This window comes from Propithecus coquereli, unplaced genomic scaffold (genome assembly GCF_000956105.1).
Source record: "Propithecus coquereli isolate 6110/MARCELLA unplaced genomic scaffold, Pcoq_1.0 Scaffold876, whole genome shotgun sequence".
NCBI lineage: Eukaryota > Metazoa > Chordata > Mammalia > Primates > Indriidae > Propithecus > Propithecus coquereli.
Genome location: NW_012155018.1, coordinates 404,471 through 431,259, shown reverse-complemented (window position 1 = coordinate 431,259; position 26,789 = coordinate 404,471). Strand labels below are relative to the sequence as shown.

At 45.4% G+C, this 26,789-nt stretch overlaps 1 protein-coding gene across 1 annotated transcript in view; it reads right to left on the bottom strand.

Moving 5' to 3' along the window:
* Positions 1-26,789, bottom strand: part of LOC105826280 (EF-hand calcium-binding domain-containing protein 6-like) — a gene marked incomplete at its 3' end in the record, with an annotated part of 192,321 nt that overhangs the window by 29,520 nt on the left and 136,012 nt on the right. The window contains exons 15-19 of the mRNA XM_012664235.1: positions 18,572-18,686; positions 16,250-16,383; positions 13,872-14,104; positions 6,940-7,036; positions 1,802-1,920 (exon numbers count right to left, since the gene is read on the bottom strand). Coding sequence (XP_012519689.1) covers positions 1,802-1,920; positions 6,940-7,036; positions 13,872-14,104; positions 16,250-16,383; positions 18,572-18,686 — 698 coding nt within the window. The remainder of the gene's footprint in view (positions 1-1,801; positions 1,921-6,939; positions 7,037-13,871; positions 14,105-16,249; positions 16,384-18,571; positions 18,687-26,789) is intronic.

Below are 26,789 nucleotides of genomic sequence, written 5' to 3'. Positions count from 1 at the left end.
GCAGAGATGTCACTTTAACCATTCATCATGCATGGAATAAGATCAACTAAACAACAGTAGTTGTCAACACAGGGTAAAAATCTATACATTTCATAATAATGTTCATAAATGTATAAACTTTAGCCAAAAGCAACATGAGAATATCATCCAATGAAAATGGAAACAGGGTCTGTCCCACCCATGGGAAGAGGGTACATGTGCTCTTATTCCCACAGGGGACCCCTCATGGGGGACCCTGGACTCCAGTGCCCCTCACTCCCCTGGCCAGTCCCCAGCCCAGGCTCGTCCTGTCCCGACTGATGGAGGCAGTGGTCTTCCAGGGCCACAGCCCCCAGCCTGCCCCTCCCCTAACCTGTTTCTTGACTCATCTTCTTAAACTACAGCTCTGTTCACATCACAACCCCACTCAAACTCCATTGTTCCGGGTGCCTGGGCAATAATGCCTGAAAACTGGAACCTCGGAAGGGGATGGGCCTCCCCTTCCTTTCTGGCCTTGGGGGCCCCATGCCACTCCTGATAGGACACCTTCCACAGACTGGGCAATTTCCTGACTCAGAATGTCCCCTTCTCCATCTCGACCCCCAGAAATTCTATTTCCACATCCCTTCCATCACGACAGCTTCCTGGTCCCCCGGCCCCCGTGCTCCTTGACTCCCATGCCGCGGGACATGCTCTCTGCTCCGGTGTTTAATGTGGTCGGCATGGCCTCTAGCTATTTGTGGGGATGCTCTCTGTGTCCTGACAGCTCCCTGAGACAAGGACCAGGCAGTCATCTTTGAATCATCCAAAAGGTCTACAGAGTGGGAGGGCGATGCATTTGCCTGCTGCACAAGGATCTTTTTATTGCTCAGTTAGAACTAATGTAATCTACTGAAAAAGAAAATGGATGAGGAGTCTAAATTGGCCCTGTGTTGGAACTGATCTTAAAACAAAATATGGATTTTGTAAGAACTTCAAGTTGCTTTTCTAAATTAGACACAAAACAACCCACCTAATTCTAAACTTGGCCAACATTTCAGTCTTCCATTTTGAACAGATGAAAAGCTAAGGAATTATATGAACTGTTTCCTGAGCTGGCCTCCTGAGTGGACGTACAATATTGGTGTGCCATCCTGGGGGAATGCAAGTGGCAACAAACATATAATGAAGAAGAAAGCAATTCTAAGATGGGTCTGGAACTTGGAAACAGACCACTTTGTTAGTGGCCTTAGCTGCACAGGGAATAGCACAACTGGGGCCTGGCTCGAACACAGCTAAATCTAAAGTACATTTTGAAAAATGGAATCAGCATTAGATACTATTTTCAGTTTAAGAGACCCTCAGGAAACTACTCCAAGTTGCCAAAAGTTTGGTTATTTTCTTCCCACAAATGACTTACCTATAAAACAGTTGTGTGACACTGATTTCCACCTTTAGGCAATCAGGAAAAACCATTTTTTCCTTTACCCACTGCATATGTGTCTGCTGCATGAGTTATACTGAGTTAAATCTTTGCGGAGTGACTTATTTCTCTAAAACAGTACAAGCATGGGCTTGAACTCCCAAGTCCTTGGAAATTCAGACCTCTCGAGTCCAGTATTGATGATGAGTGTTAACCCTGGTTCTCCACATTTCTGGAGACCAGCCCGTGCACCAAGGCTGCTTTCTATGAGGAACACGGAATGAGGAACAAGGACACAGGACGCAAGACAGATACACCGTCACCATATCCTGAAGTTATGAAAGATTTGTGCTGAATTTGCTGCAGCAAGCGACCCAAGACCATCAGAAGGGAAAACAGCCAGTCTTCACACCTACTTACCTTGTCCAAAGCTTTTCAAATTCTCTTGGTGTGAGGGGAATATCAAAACCGTACAGAGCGTTCTTTATATCCCGTCGTCGAAGAATGCCATTGCCCTCATTATCAGTTTCTATAAAATTCTACAATATTAGAAGGTGGTATTTAGTAACACATAAAATGTATTTACAACAGCACAAAAGATTTTCAATAGTCAATGTCTGGAACAATCTAAGGCATTTCTCTCCCCATCCACCTACTTGGTTACCATTTTATCTAAGTTCTAGATATCCTCACTGTTCCTGAAAGAAGGTGATAGAGCAAAATAGGAACAAGTGTTATATATTGAAAGGGGGCTGTTTCTGGGTAAATGAGTGAGACATAGATTCTTCTGACCAACAACTTGGGTTTACAAACTATTAGAAATTATTTCCTAGACTCTGGGATATGAAATTCAGGATTATGGTCTCAGTGATATTTTGGTTTTGGTCCTCTGGCTGTAAGAGGGCAAATGAGGGACATCAGGCTCCACTATTATGACAAGATGATATAGCACCATTTTTATGTCCTTGAAGGGTGCAAAAGGTCCCTGGGGATTTGCCAGGCATTTAAGAGGACGACAGATGAGAGTAACAACTGATAGACACTGTGATCAACACTGCCTTAAACTGTTTCCAAGTACGTTCATTTAACCCTCTTCATAACAACACTATGAGGTAAACATAAGGGTTCATCTACAGAATCTTCCATAAGCATTATGCTTCCTGGAGAAAGAACATTTCCCTTAAGATCAGGAACAAGATAAGAATATCTCTAACACCCTGTATTCAACATTGTACTGGAGGCCTCAGTCACTTTAAACAGGTAAAAGGAATAAAGGTATAACAATAGGACAGGAAGAAATACAATTGTCATTATTCACAGATGACATGATTGTATACACAGTAATACAAAGAATTCCACAAATAAATTATTATAAGAGGTGAATTTAGCAAAAGGCTGGATTCTACGTCAACAGGCAAAATCAATTACACTTTTTATATCAGACACAGAAAATGAGGTTTTAAAAGATAACATTTACGGCTGGGTGCGGTGGCTCACGCCTGTAATCCTAGCTCTTTGGGAGGCCGAGGCGGGCAGATTGTTTGAGCTCAGGAGTTTGAAACCAGCCTGAGCAAGAGCGAGACCCCGTCTCTACTAAAAATAGAAAGAAATTAATTGGACAACTAAAAATATATACAAAAAAAAAAAAATAGCCAGGCATGGTGGCGCATGCCTGTAGTCCCAGCTACTCGGGAGGCTGAGGCAGGAGGATCGCTTGAGCCCAGGAGTTTGAGGTTGTTGTGAGCTGAGAAGACGCCACGGCACTCTAGCCCGGGCAACATAGTGAGACTCTGTCTCAAAAAAAAAAAAAAAAAAACATTTAAAATAGCATTAAAAACAGAAAGTCCCAGGAATAAATCTATAAATGATATGTAAGAAATACTTGTATACAGAAAAGTATAAAACTTTATTGAAAGATAGTAAAGAAGATAAAAATAAATGGGGATATACTATGTTCATGAATTAGAAGACTCAAATAGTAAAGATGTCATTTCTCTCCAAACAAACATTGTAACAGGCTTTTTTTCCTTGTTGAATGTGACAAACTGATTTAAAACTTTTGAATAACAAGACGGACTTGCCAACAAGCTAATTAAGATGTATTAGTGTCATTATGTTACAGTGACTACCAAGATGCGGTGTGGTGCCAGTGGAACAGTGGAACAGAATGAGGAGCCCAGAATCACCTGTGGGCTGTGAGATAGGACAGTGGTGATGCTGCAGGTCCCTGGGGCAAGGATGGACTTCAAAGTGACTGCTGCTAGGACAGCTGGACCTCTGTGTGGAAGAAATGAAACTGGGTCCCTGCCTCACAACACACAGGAAACAGCCAGTCCAGATTTCAAGACCTGAATGTAAAAGTTGAAACTGTACATAAGAGAATGTGAGAGAATATCTTCATGACTTCAAGGTGAGACAGAATTTCTTAAATAAGACCAATAGAGAAATGTTAATAAATTTGACTGCTAAAAATAACTTATATTCTTCAAAAGACACCACATAAAAAGGGCGAGAACACAGAATACAAACTGGGAGAGGATATGTGCGTCCATATTACTTACAAAAGAGCAGGACCCGCAGAGCAGTGCACACTGTGACCACAGTAGAGTTTCTATTGGCCAATGAAAAAAAGGCCAACAACCCAGTCTGAAAACTGCAAAGTCTCAAGCAAGCACTTCACAAAAAAGGAAATCTGTCTAATGAAGAAACAAATGAAAAGATACTCAATCTCATTTAATAATCAACAAAATGCTAATTAAAGCTGCAATGAGATACTATTACACATCCACTAGAATGGAAAGAATTGACTCTGATAGCACCAACCCTTTCAGCAGTAGAGTTGAGTAACTGTGGCAGAAGCCTTTTGCCCACAAAGCCAAAAACATTTACTGTCTGGCCCTTTATGGAAAAGGTGTGCCAACTCCTGCTCTAAGATAGTGACAATATTCGTTTCCTTCATCTGGATGGTGGTTACATGGTGACTACTGTAAATTTATTTAAAATATACATGTACATTTTATATACTCACAATTTCAAAAATACTTTATGCTTCAAAAAATTTAGTCTGCAAGATTTCAAAGTCCCTTTAAAAACATGCAGCAGGCCTGGCATGAAAATGCTTGGGAGTCACCATTCTGTCCCAACAACAAGTCAAAATCCTAACACACTGAAAAATCAACACCTCTTCTCAGATCGTAAGAAAAGTGAGGTTACATGGCAAACCACTGCCCCCAAAGTTGGAGAGAGACAGGTGAACACAACTTACCAGAGCAGACCCCCATGAGCAGGACCCACGGCAGGAAGACGGAAGCTGAGGGAACTTGCCTACCTCATTCTATGGACCAGGATGACTCCAGCACCAAAACCAGACAAAGATATTATGAGTAAAGAAAACCACAGACCAATATCTCTCATGCACACAGACGTAAAAGTCCTCAACAAAATATTAGCAAGTTGAATCCCACAATGTATAAAAAGCATTATAAGCCGTGACCAAGTAGGATTTATCCCAGATATACAAAGCTGGTTCAACACTTGAACATCAGTTAATGTAATACATCACAACAACAGAGACAAGAAGAAAAACCACATGATCATATCAATAGATGCATAAAAATTATTTGACAAAATTCAATACCCATTCATGACAACAACTCTCAATAAACAAGGAATAGAGAATTTCCTCAACTTGATAAATGATATCTTCAAAAAACCTATAGCTAACATCACACTTAATGACGGGAAACCAGAAGATTTCCTGCTAAGGTCAGGAACAAGGCAGGGATGTTCTTCTCACTGCTTTTTCAACCTTGTGCTGGAAGTCCTAGCTGATGCATTAAGACAACAAAATAAAAGGTATACTGATTGGGAAGGAAGAAATAAAACTGTCTTTATTCACAGATGACACGATTGTCTATGTAGAAAATACAAAAGAATTAACAACAAAAAAACTCCTAGAATTGACAAGGAATTATACCAAGATTAGTACACGAAAGTCAATCACTTTCCTATATATCAGCAATAAACAAGTGGAATTTGAAATTAAAAAAACAATACCATTTACATTAGCACCACCAAAAATGAAATACTTAGATATAAATCTAATAAGATATGGTAGATGGCAGAAATAAAGACCTCCCCAGCCCACATGTCACTCTCCTACAACCTGTTTATTATTATTTTTTTTACAGCACTGATCTGCCTTGTTAATAATCTGTTTTGTTGCTTGTTGACTGTCACCTCCACTGGTCTATGAGCTCCAGGAGGTGGGGATCAGACCTGCCTCGGTTACCCCAGATCCCAGGACACGACTGGTGCTCGGTCGACATGCTGAATAAAGCAAAGCAGGGAAGGACGCAGCTGGGAAGGGCCCTGGGGTCTGTGGAGAGCAGCATTGGTAGGTGGGGGCTGGGAGGCTGGTCTGGTTGCCTTAGAGGGTGAGCTGCAGGGAGGGGAAGAGAGAGAGGCCAGGAGAAGAGCAGCGGGGAGTGCGGATGAGGAGAGGCAGAGCCCAGGCCCAGCTGAGAGGAGAGGCCGCTGGAGAGCAAGGGGCCCTTGTCTTTCCTAGGTCAGACCCCAGTGAGCTGAGGGTTAAAGAGAAGCTGGTGGAGATGGAGTAGGGGATGGTGCCAAACCCACGTCCTGCTCTCTCCCCAGCTGACGTGCCCTGTGTCGGCTGTAGTTTCAAGCCAGACCCTGCCCTGCACTCCTCCGCCCAGAGGGCTGCTCTGAAAGGTGGGCCCTGCCTCAGTGGGCCTCACAGAAGTTTGGTCTATGTGACTGGCCAGCCTGGGCCAGCACAGACAGTCCACTCTATGGAGGACAGAGGGCTGCAGAGGCAGTGCCAGGAGCTTAACGGGATTTAAAAGAGAACTTCATTTTGGGCACAGGCCAAGAAAGAGCAAACACAGAAAGAAAACAACTAAATGAAACGAAGCAGAGACATTCTTCAAAATAATATGAAAATACTTGCATAATGCAGTTTTAAAAGTGCTTCTTAGAGGAAAGTTACCGTGTCCTTGTTGCATTATAAAATGGCGATCCCATACCCCATCCTAGATTTTCGGACAAGCCCCGTTTTGCACATTCAGTTCTATTATCCTATAGGTATAGCTGTCATTGCCACTGTCAGATTATACATCCCATAATCACAATTTACATGACTGCACATGGAGGGTACCAGTTGATAAATGTGCTTCTATAATTTTGGCAGGACCAGGGAAAATAGCTCTTTAAAATGCATGTTTATATCATGTAAAATTAAGTATGACAGCATCTTAACATTTTTCATTTAAATTTTTAATTCACGTCAAGCCTGAAATAATGCCAGGAATTTCTAACCCTAGCTTCTACAATTACTTATCTTTCTAAACATCAGTTGACCTTGAATGTGAGAATTTAGCCTGAAAAAGTCTTTTGGGAATAAAAGGAGTCACCAGGTTGGGTATACAGAGTTTTTCCCATCTCGGCAGCTGGGTCTAAATAGCTTGATCATCCCAGTGATCTTGAAACACTGAAATAGATTTTCTTTCCTTTTAAGGAAATAATCACTTTCTTACCTTAGACAAGTCTGACCATCTGTTTTTCGCTTTGGTAACAAGATACTGATGAGCCTGTTCACAAGCCAGTTCTGAATCTGCGACCTTCTGTTTTGGTCTTAAAAGAAAAAAAAATAATAAATAACTGTGTTTAAATTTAATGGACTCATTAATCTCTCAAGGGGTTCCCCTACCCCCTGTTTGTTTCAAAGATACCATTAAAGTCTGTTGTTCCACATCTGGTCTAACTTAATTCTTAAAATACAGTCTTATTTCTCCAGCTGCGTGTTAGGGAAGTCTTCTTAAATTTTGTAAGTCCTTGTTTATTTTCAGATAAATGCTATTCAACTTTTTTTTTTTTTCAGCAAACAAAACAAACAGGGCTCATTTATTCTCAGAGGGGGGAAAAACACAATATAACATTAAGTGTCTTAGGAAGAAAACAACTTAAAACTTTTGTCTGAATTTGCAAGATGGAGCACAGACGAAAGGAAACAGCTGAGGCACGGGGAGATGTGGCTTCCAGACTTCTCTGTCTCAGCTCATTGTCCCAGGTTAGGCTTGTAGGGCTTAAAGACGATCAAAATTCTGTCATATTCACTCACAGGATGGACACTGAAGACACTGATAAAAAGCCCCTGTGCTCCTAGTCCCTGGCCAGGCCGCAAGCAGCGCAGGGGAGACCGGGCAGAAGGAACTGGGCGCCTTGGATCTTCCCATGCCTGAGAACACACCAGGTGAGCACGGAAATCTGTAAGCCCATCACGAACTTCTCAAGGCCCTGGCCAGTGTGCCCTCATGGTGTGAGTCTCCTCCTCCACTGCCCTTGACCTCTCCCTGCCTCCCCATTCTCTTCTGAGAGGTCATCCTTTCTCATGTCCTCAGCTACAAGTGCTGGCCAGAAATCTGCACCACTGGTCCCAAAGCCTCACCTGCTTTTCTTCCTCATCTCTCTCCAACTGCCTACCGGACTCCACAGAACCATGGAACTTCCAGGGTGGAAAGGCAGTCACAGCTCAGCCAGCCTCATTCCCTACCATGACTTCACCAATAAAGGATTTGGAAAGTTCACGGGATTATGCTGCATTTTACAACTTTTGATTAAAAGGACCGTAAGTCCTAATGAGGTATATTCTCCTGCCTTCACCTTTAGACTCTTCCTAGATCCCACTTGCACCCAGGGACTCACCTGGACCCCCCCAAAAGTGCTGTCACAGAGCCCCCAAGGGGCATGTGCCATCTCAGCAGAGTCACTATCTAAACACATATCCAAACAGCCCCCCAGCCCCCACAACCCGGTTTCTTTTCTAGGTCATAAAGCTTGATTATTTCCTTAGTTACCTGTGCTCAACCCAGAAACTCCTACTGATTTTCCATCCATTTCTTCCCTTTCTCATTTTACATACTTGACCCTCTAGAGAGATCAGGTGGTTTTCCAGCAGGTACTTCCTCTCCTGCTGCCTGGCTCATTAGACCTTGACAATCAGTCAGATCAGCCTTCCTATCAGCTAGTCTTGTCAGTCACAAAAACATAGGAACAGTCACTATGTGCTGCTCTAGATCCTGCAAACACAACAACCAACAATGCGGACAGAGTCCATGGCCTCAAAAAGCTCACACTGTGACGGGGGGACTTAGAACAAACAGATGGAAAAATAAGTGAATCAGATAACTTCAGCTACTGCATGTGACCAAGAATGACGTGGGGAGGGGACACTTCAGCAGAAGGCCAGGGAGCTGCGCTGTGGCATTGTGGGAAGACCCTGGGGATACACTCTAGGCCATGCAAGAGTCCAGGGATATGCTTCTGGTCCCAGTTAAGACAAGCAGACACACTTCACTCTTTCTCTCCCTCTTATGACAACCAAAATTCCCGCACAGAATACAGAGGTAACTCTCTGAGGACACTAAAAAATAAATAATAGGAGGCTGATGGAGAAGGAAATCAAACCTTGAAGAAATACACAGTTGTGGGTTTCATGGGGTTCTCCTTCCATATTCCCAGATTAGGCTTAAGGGCGGTCCTAATTCTGGAACAACACAGCAGATGTGGACAGAAAAAGCTCCGAAAGCAAGCCTGTCTTTCTGACCAAGGAACCAGGAAGGAGGGCCCCTTAGGGACAAAATCCCGCTTTTTTGTTTCTTTTTATTCTCCTAGTCCTGATCTGAGGCAAATCCAGTTCTAAGACTGCACTTTTGTAGTGGTGCCAACAACAGCAGTGGCCAAATAGGTCCCTAAACTTTGAAATTCTTCTCTCTGACCAGAGGCTATGGGAAAGGGGTCCCTTGTGAATGCTGGGGGTCTCTGTGGGTTTTTTCTCTCACCATGTTACCCTGGAGGGGGCCCAGTTGTGAGAAGTGCACAGCAGTACAAATAAGCTAAAACTTAAGATTTTCTGGCCAGGAGACCAAAAAAAGTAGCCCCTGGGGGATGGAGAGCGTGGGGGAAAATCACAGAGAAGAGAGAGCTGGAAGAAGGAATCCCCCACATCCGTGCAGGAAGTTCCACGTCCAGCTCTGCTGTGCGCCTGCGTGGAACTCATCCACGGCAACATGGCAATGGCTGTGAGAACTTGACCACTGTGTAGTCAGACTGGCCCCTGCGTGGGGCATACGTGGGCTTCCCTGAATAGTGCTGCAATGACTTTGAAAACTAAACTCACACTGCAACCACAGAAAGCAGGTCAGGACTTGTGTGAAACTAACTGAGCTGACTGCCTGCTAAACAAAAAACCAAACCAACACACTACAGAGGATTTTAACAGGACCAGAGTGTCATAATAAAATATTTAAGATGTCCAGGATACAATCCAAAATTATACGAAGAGCCAGGAAAACAGGAAAATCTCAATAATTATCAAGGTAAAAGACAATAGACACAAACCCTAAGATTAACCAGATGTTGAAATTATCACATTTTAAAGCAGCTATTATATTCATGAAGAGCAAACATCCCTGAAATGAATAGAAAGACAGAAGTTCTGAGAAAAGAAAAAGAAGAAGAAAGAAGGAAGAAGGAAGAAGAAGAAGAAAGAAAAAAAGAACAAGAAAATAACCAAGTGGCAACTTCGAAATACAATGATTGAAATGAAATTTTTGGCCAATGAGTATATGAAAAAATACTCGACATCACTAAGCATCAGGGAAATTCATATCAAAACCACAGCGAGATATCATTTCACCCAGTTAGAAGAGCAAATGCTGGCGAGGATGCAGAGGAAGTGGAAACTCCTACGCTGCTGTTGGGAAGGTAAAGTAGCACAGCCACTAAGGAAAACAGTACAGAGGTTCCTCAAAAAACAAAAATAGAACTCTCGTATGATCCAGCAATCCCACTGCTGGCTATATATCCAAAAGAAAGGAAATCAGTATATCAAAGAGATACTTGCACTGCTATATTTATTGCAGCACTATTCACAATAGCCAAAATATGGAATCTAACTAAGTGTCCATCAATGGATGAATGGATAAAGAAAATGTGGTATATACACAATGGAATATTATTCAGCCATAAAAATGATTGAAATTCTATCATTTGAAGCAACATGAATGGAACTGGAAAACCTTATGTTAAATGAGATAAGCCAGGCACAGAAAGACAAATATCACGTGTTCTCACTCACATGTAGGAGCCAAAAGAGCGGATCTCATGGAGGAAGTGAGTCAATGGCAGTTACCAGATGACTAGGGGGGCAGGAGGGAGAGGCAGCTAAGAGCAGCTGGATCCTGGATACAAAAATAAAGTCAGGTAGAAGGAATAAATTCCCGTGTTTGATAGCATAGTAGGAAAATGATAGTTAATAACTTATTGTAAAAATAAGTTATAGCTAGAAGAGATAAATTATAATGTTCCCAACACAAAGAAAAATGTTTAAGGTAATTGGGATATCTATTGATATCCCAATTGTCCTGATTTGATCATTTAATCAAAATATCACATGTACCCCAAAATATGTATAACTATGATTTATCAATTAAAAATATAAAAAATTTTAAAAAGAAATAAAAATTTTACTGGATTGGCTCAGTGGTGGAATGGAGATAACAGAGGAATCAATAAACTTGAAAATAAATGAACAGAAATAATTCAATCTTAACAACAGAGAAAATAAAATAACATCATCTCAGAGATCTGTAGTACAAAGTCAAAAGATCTAAGCTTCATGTCACTGAGGTACCAGAAGAAGCAAAAGATTGTATAGAAAAAAATACTCTAAGAAATAATAGCTGAAAACTCCCAAAATTCGGTGAACATCAATATACAGATTCAAGAAGCTCAGTAAACTCCAAAAGGGACAAACTAAAAACACAAAGCAAACAAAACAAAAACCACATGCTCAGACACATCATACCCAATGTGCTGAAAACACAGAGAAAGAAACACAGAGAAAGAAAAAAATCTTGAAAGCAGCCTGAGAAAAATGACACGTTACAAATAGGGAAACAATATTTGAGTACTTGCATACTTCTTACCATAAACCATGGAGGCCAGAAGACAGTGGAACAACATTTTTAAAGTGCTGGAACAAAAGAATTGTCAAACCGAAATTCTATATCCAGCAAAAATATCTTTTTAGGAATTAAGGAAAAATAAAGATATTCTCAAGGAAAGAAAATTAAGACAATTTGTCTCCGGTAGACCCGCTCCCAGGGCTCAAATCCCTGCCCTGCCCCCCATCACCTATGTGCTATGGACATGTCACTAACTCTTCTCTGAGCCCCGGTTCCTTCCTCTGTGAAGCCAGATAGGAATGCCTCCTTGCAGGGCTGTTGGGGTGTAAAGGACACGTCTTCAGGAAGCACAGCATGGGGCCTGGCCATGGAGGGCTCAGCTTTTGGAAGAAGTGCCTTGGTTTGGGTCTCAGAGCTGTCTTTCCACCAAGCCCTGGGAGGCCAAGCCAGGCCCCAGGGTGCAGCCTCTCCTCCGTCTGTCTACCCTCCCTTCTGGGGCTGCTGGAGGATCTTTCTAAAACTCAGTGTGAGTCCTTCACTCCGCAGCTTACAAGCCTCCCCTGCCCACTGACAAAGGATGACTCCTCATCCTGGCATGCAGGCTCCTTCACAGCCTGCCCTCCTGCCCTCCTGGCCTTCTCCCCTGCCACACCCCGACCCCTGTGCAGGCTGCCCCTCCACATACAACCTCCCCCCATTTCCCAAATGTGCTCAACACTCCCACCTCTGTGATTTTGCAAATGCTGTTCCCTGGCCTCGAGTGACCTTTCCTCTAGCCCGCACCTGGCAAACTCCTACTCAAACTCCAAGATTCAGCTCAAATGTCCCCACTTCTCCTGAGCACCTCAAGAGGCTTCAGCTCTGCCCTCTCTGTGTCCCTGTGGCACTTCCATCATCTTCTCTTTCAATGTAGCTCTTTATTTTTGTTCCTGTCTCACATTCGACCATGAGCTCCTCAAAGGGAGCGTTTAAGTCTTACTCATCTTTGCACCGCCTAGTCCTGGGATGACACCCAGCACACGGCACACCTTAGTAGATATATGATGAATACATAAATAAATACAAATGATAAGGTTGAGAAGATTGCACTTTGTGGCTGAAATTTTCCAAGTTCATTCTGCATGCATTCTCCAGAAAATTCTTTGGGCAGGATTTTGTTTTGTTTTAATGTTAAGCAATCAAGTCTCACATGAAAGCTGCTCAGAACCTGAATGATTAGAAGCAGGTATCCAAATGTTATATGATCATTTTGCTTAGGAAGACTCTATAGTCATTTTCCTGCTTACTTTTTTTTTGGATAGACAAAATAAAACCTATGAATAGAAGGGAAAAAAATTAAAGTGCAACTTCAGAGGGCCTTCTGCAGCCTAGCCAAGTGTCACAACAGTCGTACAGTGGCAGTGGATTCTGGGGGCTTTACTCTCTGCCCTTGCCCAGACACTTGCCTGGAGCCCCTAGGGGCCATGCATGCCTCAAGGACAAAACAGCACAGTGAATGTCCCTGTGATGCTGCACCATCGCATCAGAAAACGCACCTCTGGATTAGCACAATAGAGACAGCAGTTCAGAAATACTAACATTACAAGAACTGCCGAGGACGGGCTCACTGGCTACTTCATTGATGCATGTCGGCACTCAACAGAGCTCAGCAGGGAACTGGGACACATTGGAGTGATTCCTTTCATTAAAAGGATTTTTTTCTGCAAAATTTGGATTCAGGAAAAGGGCCACAAGTGGCCCAAGGCCACAGGTTCCCCACCGCTGGACGGTGGGCCCCATTATGCCTCCAAGGAGTGTCCACTCTTTCTGACTCGACACTGGGATCCTCCTCCTCACTACGAGTGGGGCTGGGCAGGGGCCAGGGGCAGCAGGGCCCAGGGAGGGCCTGGAAGGGGGTCCCTGAGTCTCCCGAGGCAGTGGCACAGACAACTTCTCAGTTCCTGGCAATTACCATAAAGATGGTCTGTGGTTCCCCAAATTCACACTTCTCACCTAGATTACCATTTGGAGGTGGCAAGGAGGTGGGAAGCATCAGCTCCTGAAGAAAGTTCGTGTGTCTGCTTGGCAAGGACTTGCCTGGACCGGATTTACGCACAGCCCTCTGCCTGGCCCTGCGGTGGGCCCCGTGAGGGCCGAGCCTTGGCAGAGCAGAATGTGCTCAAAGGTCTCTCAAGCTTGGCTTTGAAAAGGCTGAGCGAATAGCATATGTATTTGACCTCGGATTAATAAACAGAAAAAATAAGTACATGTATGTATTTATGCGCATAGAGAAGAGACTGGAACCCAGCGAAATATAAAAACAATGCTCACAGGTGTGAGACAAGGGTTGTATTTTCTGATTGCTCTACGTTGAATGCACATTCCTTGTATGACTTTCCTTGAACTAAGAAAAGGAAAAATAATCACTCCATTCTTTGTATCCTTTGCGGACACAATAGAAATGCTGAGCTTTATGGTGGCAAAGGCCATCGTACATGAGAGACACTGAGCTGCCTTCTTACCTAACGAGTCTTTGAGGTGCGTCATCTGTTCTGATCGGTCTCTTTTCACACAAATTCTGAAATTCCCGAAAATTTAAAGTGACACTAAGTCTCAAACCAAGAAGGCCAAGGAAACGCTCAAATTCTTCATCTCTGAGGTTGAGCAGCAAGTGCAGCAGCAGTCTCTGAAGGTCCTGCATGTTGATTATGCCATCCCTGTCGGTGTCTGTTTTAAAGAAGGCTGAGTAGGAGTCCTGAAAACAAAATGCATGTGTCAAAGCACTCCCTTCTTATCCCGGGGTGACGCCGCACTCGTGACCCTGCACGTGCGGACGCTCTCCACCGTGAGGAAGTGGCGGCCTGGCTGCGTCTCGGCTGCTACTCTGGGAGACCTGGCTGTGCAGAACACCCCTGCCATGTTTTGCTTCTCCCAGGACATTATCAACTATGCTCTCCGGCTCCTTCTTTTAACGCAAAGAGTTAAGGGAAAGGAACAAAAAAGGCGTTTCCTTCCCTTCCACGCTCTCAGTTTCTGGGACTTGTACTTCAGTACTGGCAGGAAGAAAAAGAAAGTGCTGGAGATTTCTGGACCATATGAGAATCTTGCTCGCAATGTTTTTATATACCTTTCATAATGTTTGGCCACTTCTGTCTATCAGAAAACAAATGCAGTACTGAATTTCATGCCGAGGAGCCACCTGAAGGCCAGGCCTGTTTGTGATGACGTGATAGAGACCACCTGTGTCTAGGACCTGGGACCAGCCATGTCTGAAGGACTCCGCTTGGCCCATTGCGCCACTTACTGGGACGGGAAGACCCAAGAGGAGCAAACTGGGGCAGGGGTTGGGGTCAGGAGTGTGATTTTGGCCGTGTTCAGTTTGACGTCTAAGAGGAAATGGCCCAAACTGCTGGAGACGAGTCTGGGGAGGTGTGAGGGCCTGGAACCGGCGGTGTAGCAGGAGTCACTGGCAAGCGCATGGGCCTGCAGCCCCGGAAGGCCCCCTAAGGTGGGTCCTGACAAGAAGAGGCCACCAGTGGGTCAGAGTCTGCCCGCCCAGGCAGCATCTGTTACATTGATTTCCACAGCTTTTAGCATGGTGATTACATATATTAGGTGCTGAATAATTTGGGGTGAATTAATAAATGAGTGAATACAGACAGATCTTTCCACGAAATCCCCAAACATTTTAATTAGATACTTGAGTCATAGCAGGTCTTACTTTATATTGTAAATAACCCCTTTTGCAGGAACCTGCAATATGAAAGTACAAGTACGATGCTTCCAAAATAGACAGGTAAGCTCGTGGGGCAGGGCTGCATCAGGTGCTAACGGACACGAGGGAGTTGGGGCCACATTGGCAGGAAGCACATGTGGGAAACACAGGCCTGGGCCCAGACAGAGCCTTGCACATGCAGTGTGACCTTAAGCAACAGCAACAGTAACAAACAGCTTTTCTGGAGCACTCACAGAACACACCAGGCACCCTGGCAAGTACTTTGCATACATTAACACATTCACGCCTCACAAAAACCCAAGGAAGTAGGGACTGTTATAACCCCCATTTCATGGATGAGAAAACAGAAGCATGGCAAGGTTAAATATCTCACCCAAGGTCGCGCTAGTAAGTGGCAGAGCTGGGATTTGCAACTAAGCAACCTGCCTCAAGTGTACTAGTGTACAAATCACATGTTCCCCAGAAACCTGGAGCCTGTTTCCTCATCTGCAAAATGGCAATAGCTGTCTCCTGTCTGCCACCACCTGGCTTGAGCTGTGTCATCTATGGCTTGCTCCTCACTTTTCTGGCCAGCTCATGCTTGGGGCTTACAATTCAGTGCAGGGCCCCCTCCTCCAGGAAGTCCTCCTTAAGGGGGTCTTTTCCCTGTGCCCCTATAGCACACTTCAGTTTCTTCTACAACAGCCGATCACCATGTACATGAATTGTCTGTTTACCATCCATGTCTTGGATTAGATCGGGCCCCCTGGCAGGGCTGGCGTCTCCATCCCCCTCATTTGGCGCAGAGTCTAGCACACAGGCAAGTGCACGATACCTGTTTGGTGAGGAACGAGTGGACTGGATGAATGGATCCTAGAGTCACAGTACCTCAGCTGTCAAGCTGCTCCCCGGCCCTGCCCTCCCAAGAAGTGAGGAGGGTCTCCTGACTTCTCCTCCCAACAAAGTGTCCTCGGGGAGGCCCTCAGGGAGCAGGGGGGTCTCAGAGTTAAAAAGCGCCCCCCGCCCCATGCAGCTCTCTCTGACCAACACTGAGTCTGTGGAGGAAACACTTCGTGTCCCGTGGTGACTGGGAGTGACTGGGCACCGGGACTCCACCCTTGGTGGGCTGCAAGGCCGGGAGCCGGTGGGGCTGCAGGAGTGAAGCGGTGGACGGTCACAACTTACCCGGAATGACTCCTTCAGTCTCCTGGGGAAGAGTTTCAGGCATTCTTCCGCAGTTATAAAGTGGCTGTCCAGATGACTTTTTGAAGAAATTGGAGTCTGAGGTGGGGCTGCTTCTGGCTTATTCCTTTGAGCATCTGAAACAATGACATCAGTCAGATGACTCTCATTAGCACAGAACTTCCACACTTTACCTTCTCCTGCCTCAGTGCTGCCAAATCCTGCACAGTCACACCACCCTGCGAATCGAACACAGCATTAACTCTGTTATGAGTTTCTTTCCCTTTGATCTCTTAGACGTGTTCCTGTTATTACGAGAGGAACTGTTCTTTAGACTACAGGGCTAGCCTCTATTGGCACACATTGCGCTTGGCGCCCTGGTGCCTTTACTTGTCCTGTGTCTCTGTCATTCCTGTTGTTCATCTCCGAATTCCCGGAGGCAGAGAATAAAAATTCTTGCCTCTTTTTTGTTTCTTGGAATCATGTCCTAAAGGCCAGAATGTGTAATTCATTCAATGTTCATTAATTCAACAGGTATTTCCTGACCACATATCTGTTAGACAACATGACAGGGGCCTGCAGATATTTGTTGGTCCTTCCCACAACCCTAAGAAGTAGGATCCCATTCCCCGTTGACACAAGAGTGAACATATCATCATGTCCCTCTTACACGGGAGATGAGCCCAGAGGGTCCCCCAGCTTCCCCCAAGAGCACAGCAGACTCTGGAGCCGGCTGGCTCACTGTAGCCCCGTGCCCTCTCCCTCCCCTAAACTGGGGAAGGAAGTGTAGCCTCTGCTTAGCAATTGATCCATTTCCTTTGGGCTGGGATCGAGGGTGGTCTTGTGTCAAAGCCAGGTCACACACTGGGGACTTGGTTTCAGAGTGGCTCTGCACACATTGTTTTTTCTTTTTGAAGCATGGAAAACAAATTTTTATGCCACTCAGGTAGTAAATAAAATTTTAACTTTAACCCTGAAAGAAGAGAAAAATAAAAGAGCAGCCTTGCCCCTTCCCACTGGCGTGTCTGCAGATGGTCGCCGGCAGGGCATCCTCTGGCCCTGTCTCGAGCCTGGCTTCGGCCTCACCCCACCTCACAAAGGCGGCTGTGGCAGCCTCCCTCAGCTCATCACTGCCCAGCAGATGACCCCTCTGCCATGCCCCCCACGGACCTCTGGCATGGGGCCACCGGAGCCTCGGTCGCCCTTGCTGGGGGACTGATGGAGACCAGCAGGCTGCTCGGAGAGGCAGGGAGGAGATAGGCAGGGAGAGGGAGAGTCAGCAAGGGGAGGTTGACCAGGCTGGGCAGCCAGGAAGGCGAGAGCGGCTGGCAGATACCGATGGAGCCCCTGCTGCGACAGACTTGCCAGCCCAGGACCTCGGCAAACATTTCCTCACCTGAGAAATGAATGCAGCCGGCACACTGGAAGCGCTCACTAAAATGCATGTGAGTTCCTTTTTCTTCTCTTTATTTTCCTTCAAGAATGTCAAAACAGATACCCAGAGAAAGTGTCAAAATTCCACAGTGCTATGGCTTCTTGTGTTGCCTTTTTTCAGGGGTGTGAGGCCTCTCTTTCTATGGAGCTGGCAAATGAAAATCTGGCTGGGGGGGAACTTGGCGGTGAGCTGGCCAAGTTTTCCGGGGACGTGCTGCCTCGCTTGCTCACCCCCCAGACCAAGGCTGGGAGAACGGCAAAGTGCAGAGTTCTGCCTGGCCAGCCTGCAGGGTGTTTGCAGCAAAAGAGAATAGAAATTCTACGGATGTATTTGTGTGATTTCTGCAGCTTTTCTAGAGGGCTTGTTTGTCCGTCTAAATGTCTTTTGAGTGTGAGAAAGCAGAGCGAAAGGCCCCACACACAGCACAGAGATGGGTTTCCTAACAAGCACTGGTGAGTGATTGAGTCTTTTAGACTCTCTGCGTCCTTATCTGCCAGCAGGAAGGAACAATACTTGCCTGGCTGGTGCATGGTATTGTGTAATTACAGACAACCAGCATCTGTGTTAGGAGGAAGATCTTAAAGGACATGAGGTGTGATTGAAGAAACAGGCTTTGGAGTAAAGTTCATGAACCATTTGTGCTCTGAGTTTGTAGAAGACTCTTTCTGGCAAATTTCTGCACTCATGATTCTGTTTAACTTAGTGAAAAGAAAATGCCAAAACACAGTCAGATAAAATTAAACAAAAAAGGTCTGTTTGTAGTCCCAGAAGACACATGTCTCAGCATCTTAGCTTATGCTTCTTCCACCCGAGAGCCTAGTGGCACTGCCACCAAACACTTGCACTACCGCCCAGGATGCATCCGGCATGCGCACCTGGCCATTCACTACCTTCGAATCCTGTTGCAAAATCAAGATAACTCATCCCTTCTTTCTTAAAGCCTATTTTTGTAGTCAGCAGAGCATACTGGTCATCGTCCATGGGCATTCCAGTATCTTCTAGTACCTGGCAAGAAAGAGAGGTGACGGTAGAGAGGCATTAGGTTGTCCCACAGGTCTCCGCCCGGCCAAACCTTCCTGCCCGCTCAGGCTCCCACCAGGGCCCTGGGCTCCAGCCTGCCATTGTTACCCTCTGCCCCCACCCGTGGCTGCCAGAGGGAGGGGCTGGGTCTGCTGTGCCCTGGGCCCCAGGACAGCCTTGTGTTTGCTGAGCAGTGAGTGAACAAAGTACCAGCACCTGGGTCAGCATGGTGCTCAGTTTGCAGGCAGCACCGCAAACCTGTTTGAGGTCAAGCCACCCAAGACATCCAGATTCACACTTGTCACCACAGTAGCTTTCGGTGTCACAAGTTATATTCTCATATATTCAAAGAAATGCAAACACAATCAAGCAGGGTAGTTTGGGAGGGAAAACTAACATTTTCATTAAAGTCTCATTACAACCCATGGTTTACATTGAAAGCCACTGTGCTTTTTTAAGGTGGGGAGGCATCCATAGACGTTTCTTTCCTCTCCCTATGCTAGTCCACTCACTGGACGTCATTCCTGAGCCCTTCCCTCCAACGCATGCCCTACCCTTTCCACTTGTGAGTGTTGGGAGCAGGGGGGCACCTGAGAAAACACGCTTCCCTGCACTGCAGATATTGAAGGGGAATCATCGGGATGACGCCTTCCCAGGAGAAAGTGACAAAACTGATCGGCTGGACTGTTCACAGAGCAGACGATGCCCTTCGGCCAACGACCCAGACAAACCACTTGCTTAGAGGTGAGCCTCCCAGCAGGTAGGCAGAAGGCACCACCCGTGCTGCTGTCCAAGTAGTCATAATTTAAATGAGAAAAACATGGCTTTTCTTCCAGAAAGGACACAACCACAGTTCGAAATGTGTCTGTGGGTCTAGGGGCCAAAGACATCTAGGATGACTGACCCCACCTGGGACAGAGGACTGAAGGTTTTCTGGGAGAGCTGGATTTGCACGTGGGGTGTGGGCGAGGAACACATGGACTGGCACTAACATACATCAGGTGGTTCTGACTGACGCCGCAGGAAGCCAGAGTAAGTCGCAGAGCTCAGGAAGAGTGGGACGAAGCTGCGCTCACTGCACAGTGAAGAGACGGAGCAGGGGAGGGAGCAGGAGGGCAGGGTGAGACAGTATTACGTTGCCATCTTCACCACTGTCATCACGTAGTATATTTATTGCCTACTACGTGCCAGGCATTGTGCTGAGTTCTTTACAGGCACTACCCAGATATCATTTAATCCTTATCAGAAGCCTTCAGAAAGGTACTCTTACTAACCCCATTTTAAAGATGTGGAAACTGAGGCTTAGGGAATTTAGGGGATTTGTCCCAGTCACAGGCCTAGGAAGTGGCAGCCCTGGGGTTCAAACCCAGTTCTTATTATTAACCACTATGATGAATTCCGCTGTTGGAATAAGGTCATCAGGGCCTGACAAAGAACAGTGTGGTGGAAACGGGGAGGGAATGACACAGTAGAAGCAGAAGAGCGGCCGTGGAGCCCTGGTGCCCTCCCACGTAGCCAAAGGGGCCACACAGGCAAAGGCTGGTTGGGTCTCAGCAGAACATGAAGGATGGGGGCCTTTAGGGAGCTGCCAGGAGGGCTCTCCCATTTGCCTCCTATCTCCCACAGGGGGCTGTCAGGACAGCTTCTCCTGGCCTCCGGGTTCTGCTAAGGTGCGGCGCTTTTGGCCCTGGCCCCTCAGAGTAGAGCTGCAGAAGATAAACCCCCTTAGCTGCAGTCTGGATTTGGCTCTCGGCAACGGGGCATGCCACAACTTCTGGGGCAGTCATCAGCTCTTTCTGTTCGGCTATCATCCTTTTTGGTGTATAGGAAGAGGACCAGGGAGCTGCATTTGTGGATTATTCTTCCCTTTGCTGTCTCTGAAAGTAACCTGTTGTACTTTTTACTGGTCTGATCCGTCTGGCTGGGCCCCAGCTTGGCTGCGTGGAGACTGAGGGTAAGCAAGCTGCCAGGGCCTGGTGCAGGGCCGGAGCCCAGCAGAGAGGGATGTGGGCGTTGCAGTGTTGCCCAGGGAGGCTGGGCAGGTGGGCAGAGCTGGATTTCAAGGCTCTCCCAAGGGTCTGTCTGGGGACTTAGGCGGGAAGTGTGTGACCAGGAATTCTGACAGCTCTGAGCCATCTGCATGTGCACCCAGCCCAGCTCTGCTGAGGAACCTGTCCCAGCATGGATGGCGCGAGTGTTCAGCTGGAAAGCTGTGGCCCACACAGAAGCACCCTGGCCACAGTGGACCTCTGATTGGCTGCTTGCTTTGAAAAATAACTTTGTATTTTGAAAACAATGACACATGAATTATTCATCGCAAATTCCTCCTTCTCAGTCCTTTCATAAAAACATATGCAATGGATGGTAAGAAAATGTCTGTAGGCAAATGTTCCCCAGCCTGGAGGGCCCTGAAGCGCCCGGAGTGTCGCTGTGCCGCAAGCAGACTGTCCGGCAGTTGCAGGCGTGCAGTCCCAAGGGGCGTGGAGCACCACAAAGGACACAAAACCCAGCAAGCGCACTTCTCAGAAGAGGCACCGAGCATTCTACAAACACTGATGTCTCCGATGCCTCTTTCCAGGCTCCCCTTGCACGACTCTCATTTCTAAGAGGAACAGGGCAGCAACCAACTAGATCCATCATAGCCCTCGGAGGCAACTTACAACGGAAGGCTAGACTGCAGCAGTTACAAACAGACTTAAAAAACATTTAACCTTTCAAGTCATTTCCTTTGGTCTTTTCTAAGAGGCAATTCCCTAAGAAGGTTGCCCAGAGTGACAAATTACGCCCTCCACCTCTCCCGCCCCCTTCTTTACCTTCCAGTGGCATTAGCTGCCCAGGCCTCTTCCCTCTGGTTCTTCAGGCCAGGAAGGTGTAAGTTTCCTAGCAGTGTTTTATCTGCCTTGTGTGGTACCAACTTCAGCCTTCACTCAGGTGAAAAGCTGTAAAAAGTGGGAACGCACCCATGCCATTTCCATCTTCAAGAGTTGATGCCCTTCGGAATCTGCTTGCTTAGTTTCATTTTCCAGAGCCTTCGGGTACTTGGTTGTTCATTTATTTATTTATGTACTTATTTCACGTTGCCCAGTGTTTATACTTGATACCTGAGGGAAGGTGGGCCCAGTAGAAGCCTACTTAGCCATACTGGAAGCAGAACTCCCAGTAATACTTGCTGGATACTATAGCGAGCACATTAAGATACAGGTGTCACTAGCTCAGGGAAAGCCTTCTCAGTCGTCCCTAGCCTAGGTGACCAAAAAAATTGTCTGTTTACTTCTAGCATAGACAGTCTCTCGTACAGAGCCCAGCCCACAGCAGGCACCCAAGAAGTTGCTGGTGGATAGAGGTACGACCAGCGCTTCCTGTTCAGTTCCATATCCCAACAGCACATGGCAGATGCTCAATAAGTGTTGAACGAAGAGAAGAGGGACGTCGACATAAGGAACAGCAGGCACCGGACACTCCCCAGACTCACCATCTTGTCTGGAGGAACCTTGAGTCTGATGACGAAAGTGCCCGTCTACGCACACAGAGTGCAAAGTGGCCATTCAGCCTTGGCTAGGAAGGAGTTAGAATATCAAGAACACTGTGACGCAGGACAGAAAGGTACTTTCCTATGAGACACACACAGTGAACCAGGAGGAAAGGGAGAAAGCCTAGACAGGGACTGCGAAGTTGGGCCAGCTCTTTGACCTGCGGTGCAGAGACTCCGGCGTGGATATCTCACTGCGTTTGTGCTGTGTCAGCCACAGTTCCTTTACTGTTCTTCCCTTCCTGCCATGGTTAGTAATGCTCTCTTTGGCAGATGTTAGTTAAGGGGAACCAAGGAAAAGATTCATGTTTGTACTTGACTGAGAGATTTAAAGGACACACCCTGAGGAGATGTGGGATTCTGGGGAACAAAATCTAGAGACTTTTTTTAGCCATCCTCCCTGCCTGGAAATCATCTGGCCTAAGTTCTTCTGTGATAAAACTAAAGAGAGTTATGGGTTTTATTTTTAATAGTAATAGTATTTCTATTTCTTTACACACACACATTCACAGACAAAATGAAACAGGCACCAAACATATGTGTCTCCCCACCCATGAACCACCTGCCACCACGGAACCGCATCGTCCAGGATGCAGGCAAGACCTGAGAATTCCAGTCATCGCGATTATCCGATCACATGCAAGTCAGGTACTAGGGACAAGAGTACCACGGCTGGAAAAGAATATGGAACTTTCAAAATAGATCTAATTTGTACTTGAATAGAAAATTCAAATTCTTTTGGCAAATGCTTCCTAGAATCTTCAGACATACACATCTGCCTGTCCATGTGGCCCCCAAAAAGACGGAACCTGCAAAGCCAAACAACCCCAGGTGAGAGGCGAACGCGACATGGTCACATACACAGGCCGCAGGTGTACCTGGCTCAAAACGCTATTGCCAGTCATGGTGCAGATAAGGACTGAGCTTTCCTCTTCGTATCTTAACTGACAGGAACACTGTGAAGAACTAAATGGATGTTCAAAGGACACAGAACATCACGCATAAAAAGCCCCTTGTGGGAGGACGTTGCTGGTGGTGGGGTCGGCTGTGAGTGAGCATCTTGGGCACAGCCCCACCATGAGTGGCATAATACCAGGGGCCAGAGCCAGCTTCTGAGCTGTAAACACTCCTTCCTGGCTCCAGGGAGGAATGGATGCTCCCCAACGGTCACCGAGAAAGAGCATTTGACTGAGGATGTACTAGGGGCCGCATGGGACTATGTCACCTCCAAACAGTATGTTATTTAAACCTCACAACAATGCCTCAACAAATGTACGGCCAACCCCATTTTACAAATGAGGAGGCCATAGTTTAAGAAGGCTAAGTAATCACCTGTTTTCTAGAAAGACACAGCTGGTAACAGGTAGAGTTGAGACTTGAATATGTGTCAGGTGGGCCCCACGGGACAACCCTGTCTTATAGACTCAGCACTGGGAGAGATCAGAGACTGTCAGCTTCAACATCGTCACTTAGAGATGAGGAATCTGAAGCCCAGAGATGCACGAACCTGCCTCAAGGTCACACGTGAGCAGTAAGGAGCCACTCAAACAACTCTGGTGTGTGTGTTACAGCCCAGGGAAGCTTGGGAGCCACTGACAACAACCCGACACTGGCGATAGAATCTAGATACACAGCCGAGGCTCTGGCAGTGGGTGATGGTGGTTTCTTTTGCACAGGATCCACACACTGGGAGCTGTGTTGCTCCCCATCCAGATGACCCAGCCTGGGTACCGTCTGCCATGTTTGGAACAGCTCTACAATAGGGACAGGGACTCTATGAGTCAGCAACTGCATGATGAACCATCCAAAATTCTGTGGCTTACAACAAAACAAGCATTTATTCTTGTACTAACGGGCCAGCAGGTCAAGTGCAGTTTGGCTGATGTGAGGTGGGCTTGGCTGGGTGTTGGATTCAGGCTGCAGGTTGACTGGGCTTGGCTCCAGGCTGCCGTTGGGTTTAGGCCTGTTTCACGAAGATTTATTCTGGGGACCAAACTGAAGGGACAGCCACTTCCCTGGGCAAGCTCTTTGAATAGCAGATTTCAGACAGTGGGAGCACAGGCCCAGCACACTCCTTACCAAAGAAAGTCACACCCGAGTGGCCAGGCAAGTGCATGCCATCCACTGAGTAGCGAATGACAGGCAGGAGTGAGGAGGGAGAGGATAATGGCCGGAACACGAGCTTTGTGGTCCTTTCCAGCTCTGAAGCCGTGGTCTGTTAATTTGGGAGCAATGCTATGACTACCAGAAACGTGCCATGATCTCAATTCAAGCATTCCCCCAAATCTAGAAATTTCTAATCCATAGGCTAGATCTATCTGGTCCCCAAATTATTAATAATTCCATCCAATCCATAGTGGATGGAACTGTACCACACTTCCAAAAACAATCCTTCTTCCAACCTTGTGTCCAACTCTGGACCTTCAAGACAGACTGATAGTTTCCTGACAGCAATCACAAAGTTGTAAAACATATTTTTTCTTTACTTTTTTGCTGCAGGCATGATGATGACAATGATGAAGATGATGATTTGGTTTAGTTTGTTTTGTTTTTAAAAAATATATTATCCCCATAGAAACAAGACTAAAATTGTGTTTAGGTGGCACAGAATGACAAAATGCTCAACCTAACTGCAACCTTCAAACACTGGGAGATGAGACAGCCTCAGTCTGAGAATAAAAGATGAGGTGATCTGACAGCCTTTCAATGTGAAGGGAAATTCCAGGCATAACTTGTATATTGACCAGAATGTCTAATTTTAGAAGCAAATATCCAGAACCCAGCTTATTTTTGCACATACGTGTAAAATCTTAGAGTGTTCCATGGGCAAATGAATTCAGTATTTCAATAACACATTTTGCACACTGAGGATAAAAGCAGACAAACCATTCCTACTTCCGAGAGGCTGTTCTCAAGCCCCAGAGATCAGATCTGTTGTTCAAAGGGCAAGTGGAAACAAACTCCCAGGCCCAAAGCTCAGGACAAACTCAAGTGCAACAGGAAACGCTGAGGCTACACTGCCACATTCTCCTTGGGAATTACAGAACTCTCTGTCACTCTTTCTCTGCATTCCTTTATGTTCTTTCTTCTTGATTTCAAAAGCAGACACATTTTTAATATGTAAATTTAATGTGAGTCCAGTTATTATCCCAATAATGCATCTGAAGAATAAGTAGATAAAAAGATTTTAAAGTTTATATGGTAAACCTGGCCTGAGAATAGCCAAGAAAATACAAAAAAGGAAGAAAATTGAGGAAAGAGCTCAATTTTTATTTATATTAAATAAAAATCCATATTGCATTAGTGTAGAAATAGACGTATAAATCAGTGGAATGGAAATTTTCAGATGTAGACCCTAGTATAACGAGAATTTCATAAGTGACAAAGGTAATAGTTCAATTCAGAGGGAAAATGTAGAAGAGGAGTCCCATTTTACATCACAAATAAAAATTAATTCCAGATGGATTAAGCATCTACACTTTAAAAGAAACAATAAAAATTCTTGCAAGAATCTAATAGGAAAGATAGGTTCAGGCTCACTAAAATCAAAGAAATGCAAATTAAAACAATGAATATAATTTTGGCTAGCGTATTAGCATATATTAAACTTTATTATACCCGAAGTTGGTAAACATTTGGAAATTAGGAACTCCCAAACACTGCTGGTAGGATTGAATTTGATAGGATCTTTGAAAATGCAATCTGGCAATATGCATTAAAAATTTAAATGTGAATATTCTTTGACCCAGAAATTTCACTTCTTCTATCTGCAAGAAATTATAATATCAAATAATTTTAATGTAGGTTCACAGATCATAACATACTCTCTGGTGAGGGGTGCTGATAGTGGGGGAGGCTGTGTATGTGGGGACAGGGGTTACATGGGAATTCTCTGTAGTTTCCACTAAATTTTGCTATAAACCTAAAACTTCTCTAAAAAATGAAGTCTATTAAAACAAACAAAATTCTTGCAAGAAAGTCTAGGAGACTGGGAGGTGGAGGAATAACACCTTATCAACCAATGCTACAAACCCAGAATTTATTTTTTTAAAAAAAGAAAGGAAGGTAGATATATTTGGTTGCATAAAAATAAGATATTTTAACAGCAAAAGATATAAGTATAATAAAACAAAAAGACAAATGATAGATTTGGAAAATATATTTGTATTGCAGAAAGTAAAAGCTGATAAATTATTAATTAATTCTACAGATTTTTTTGAGCACCTATATGACAGTCGGAATACAATAGTGAACAAAACAGCAAAGTCCCTGCCCTTGTGTGCTAGGCACTATGTTAAGGGTTTAGATATTACAGAGAGTTGAATTATGTCCTCTAAGGATATCTTGAAGTCTTAATCCCATTTCCTATGAATGGGACCTTCAATGGAAATAGGGTCTTTCAGATGTAATCAAGTTAAGATGAGGTCGTACTGGTTTAGGTGGGTCCCTAATCCAATGACTGGTATCCTTATAACAAGAAGGAAATTTGGACAGAGATACACTGAGAGGGGAACATGACGGGAAGACACAGATATAGAAGAGGCCATGTAAAGACTGAG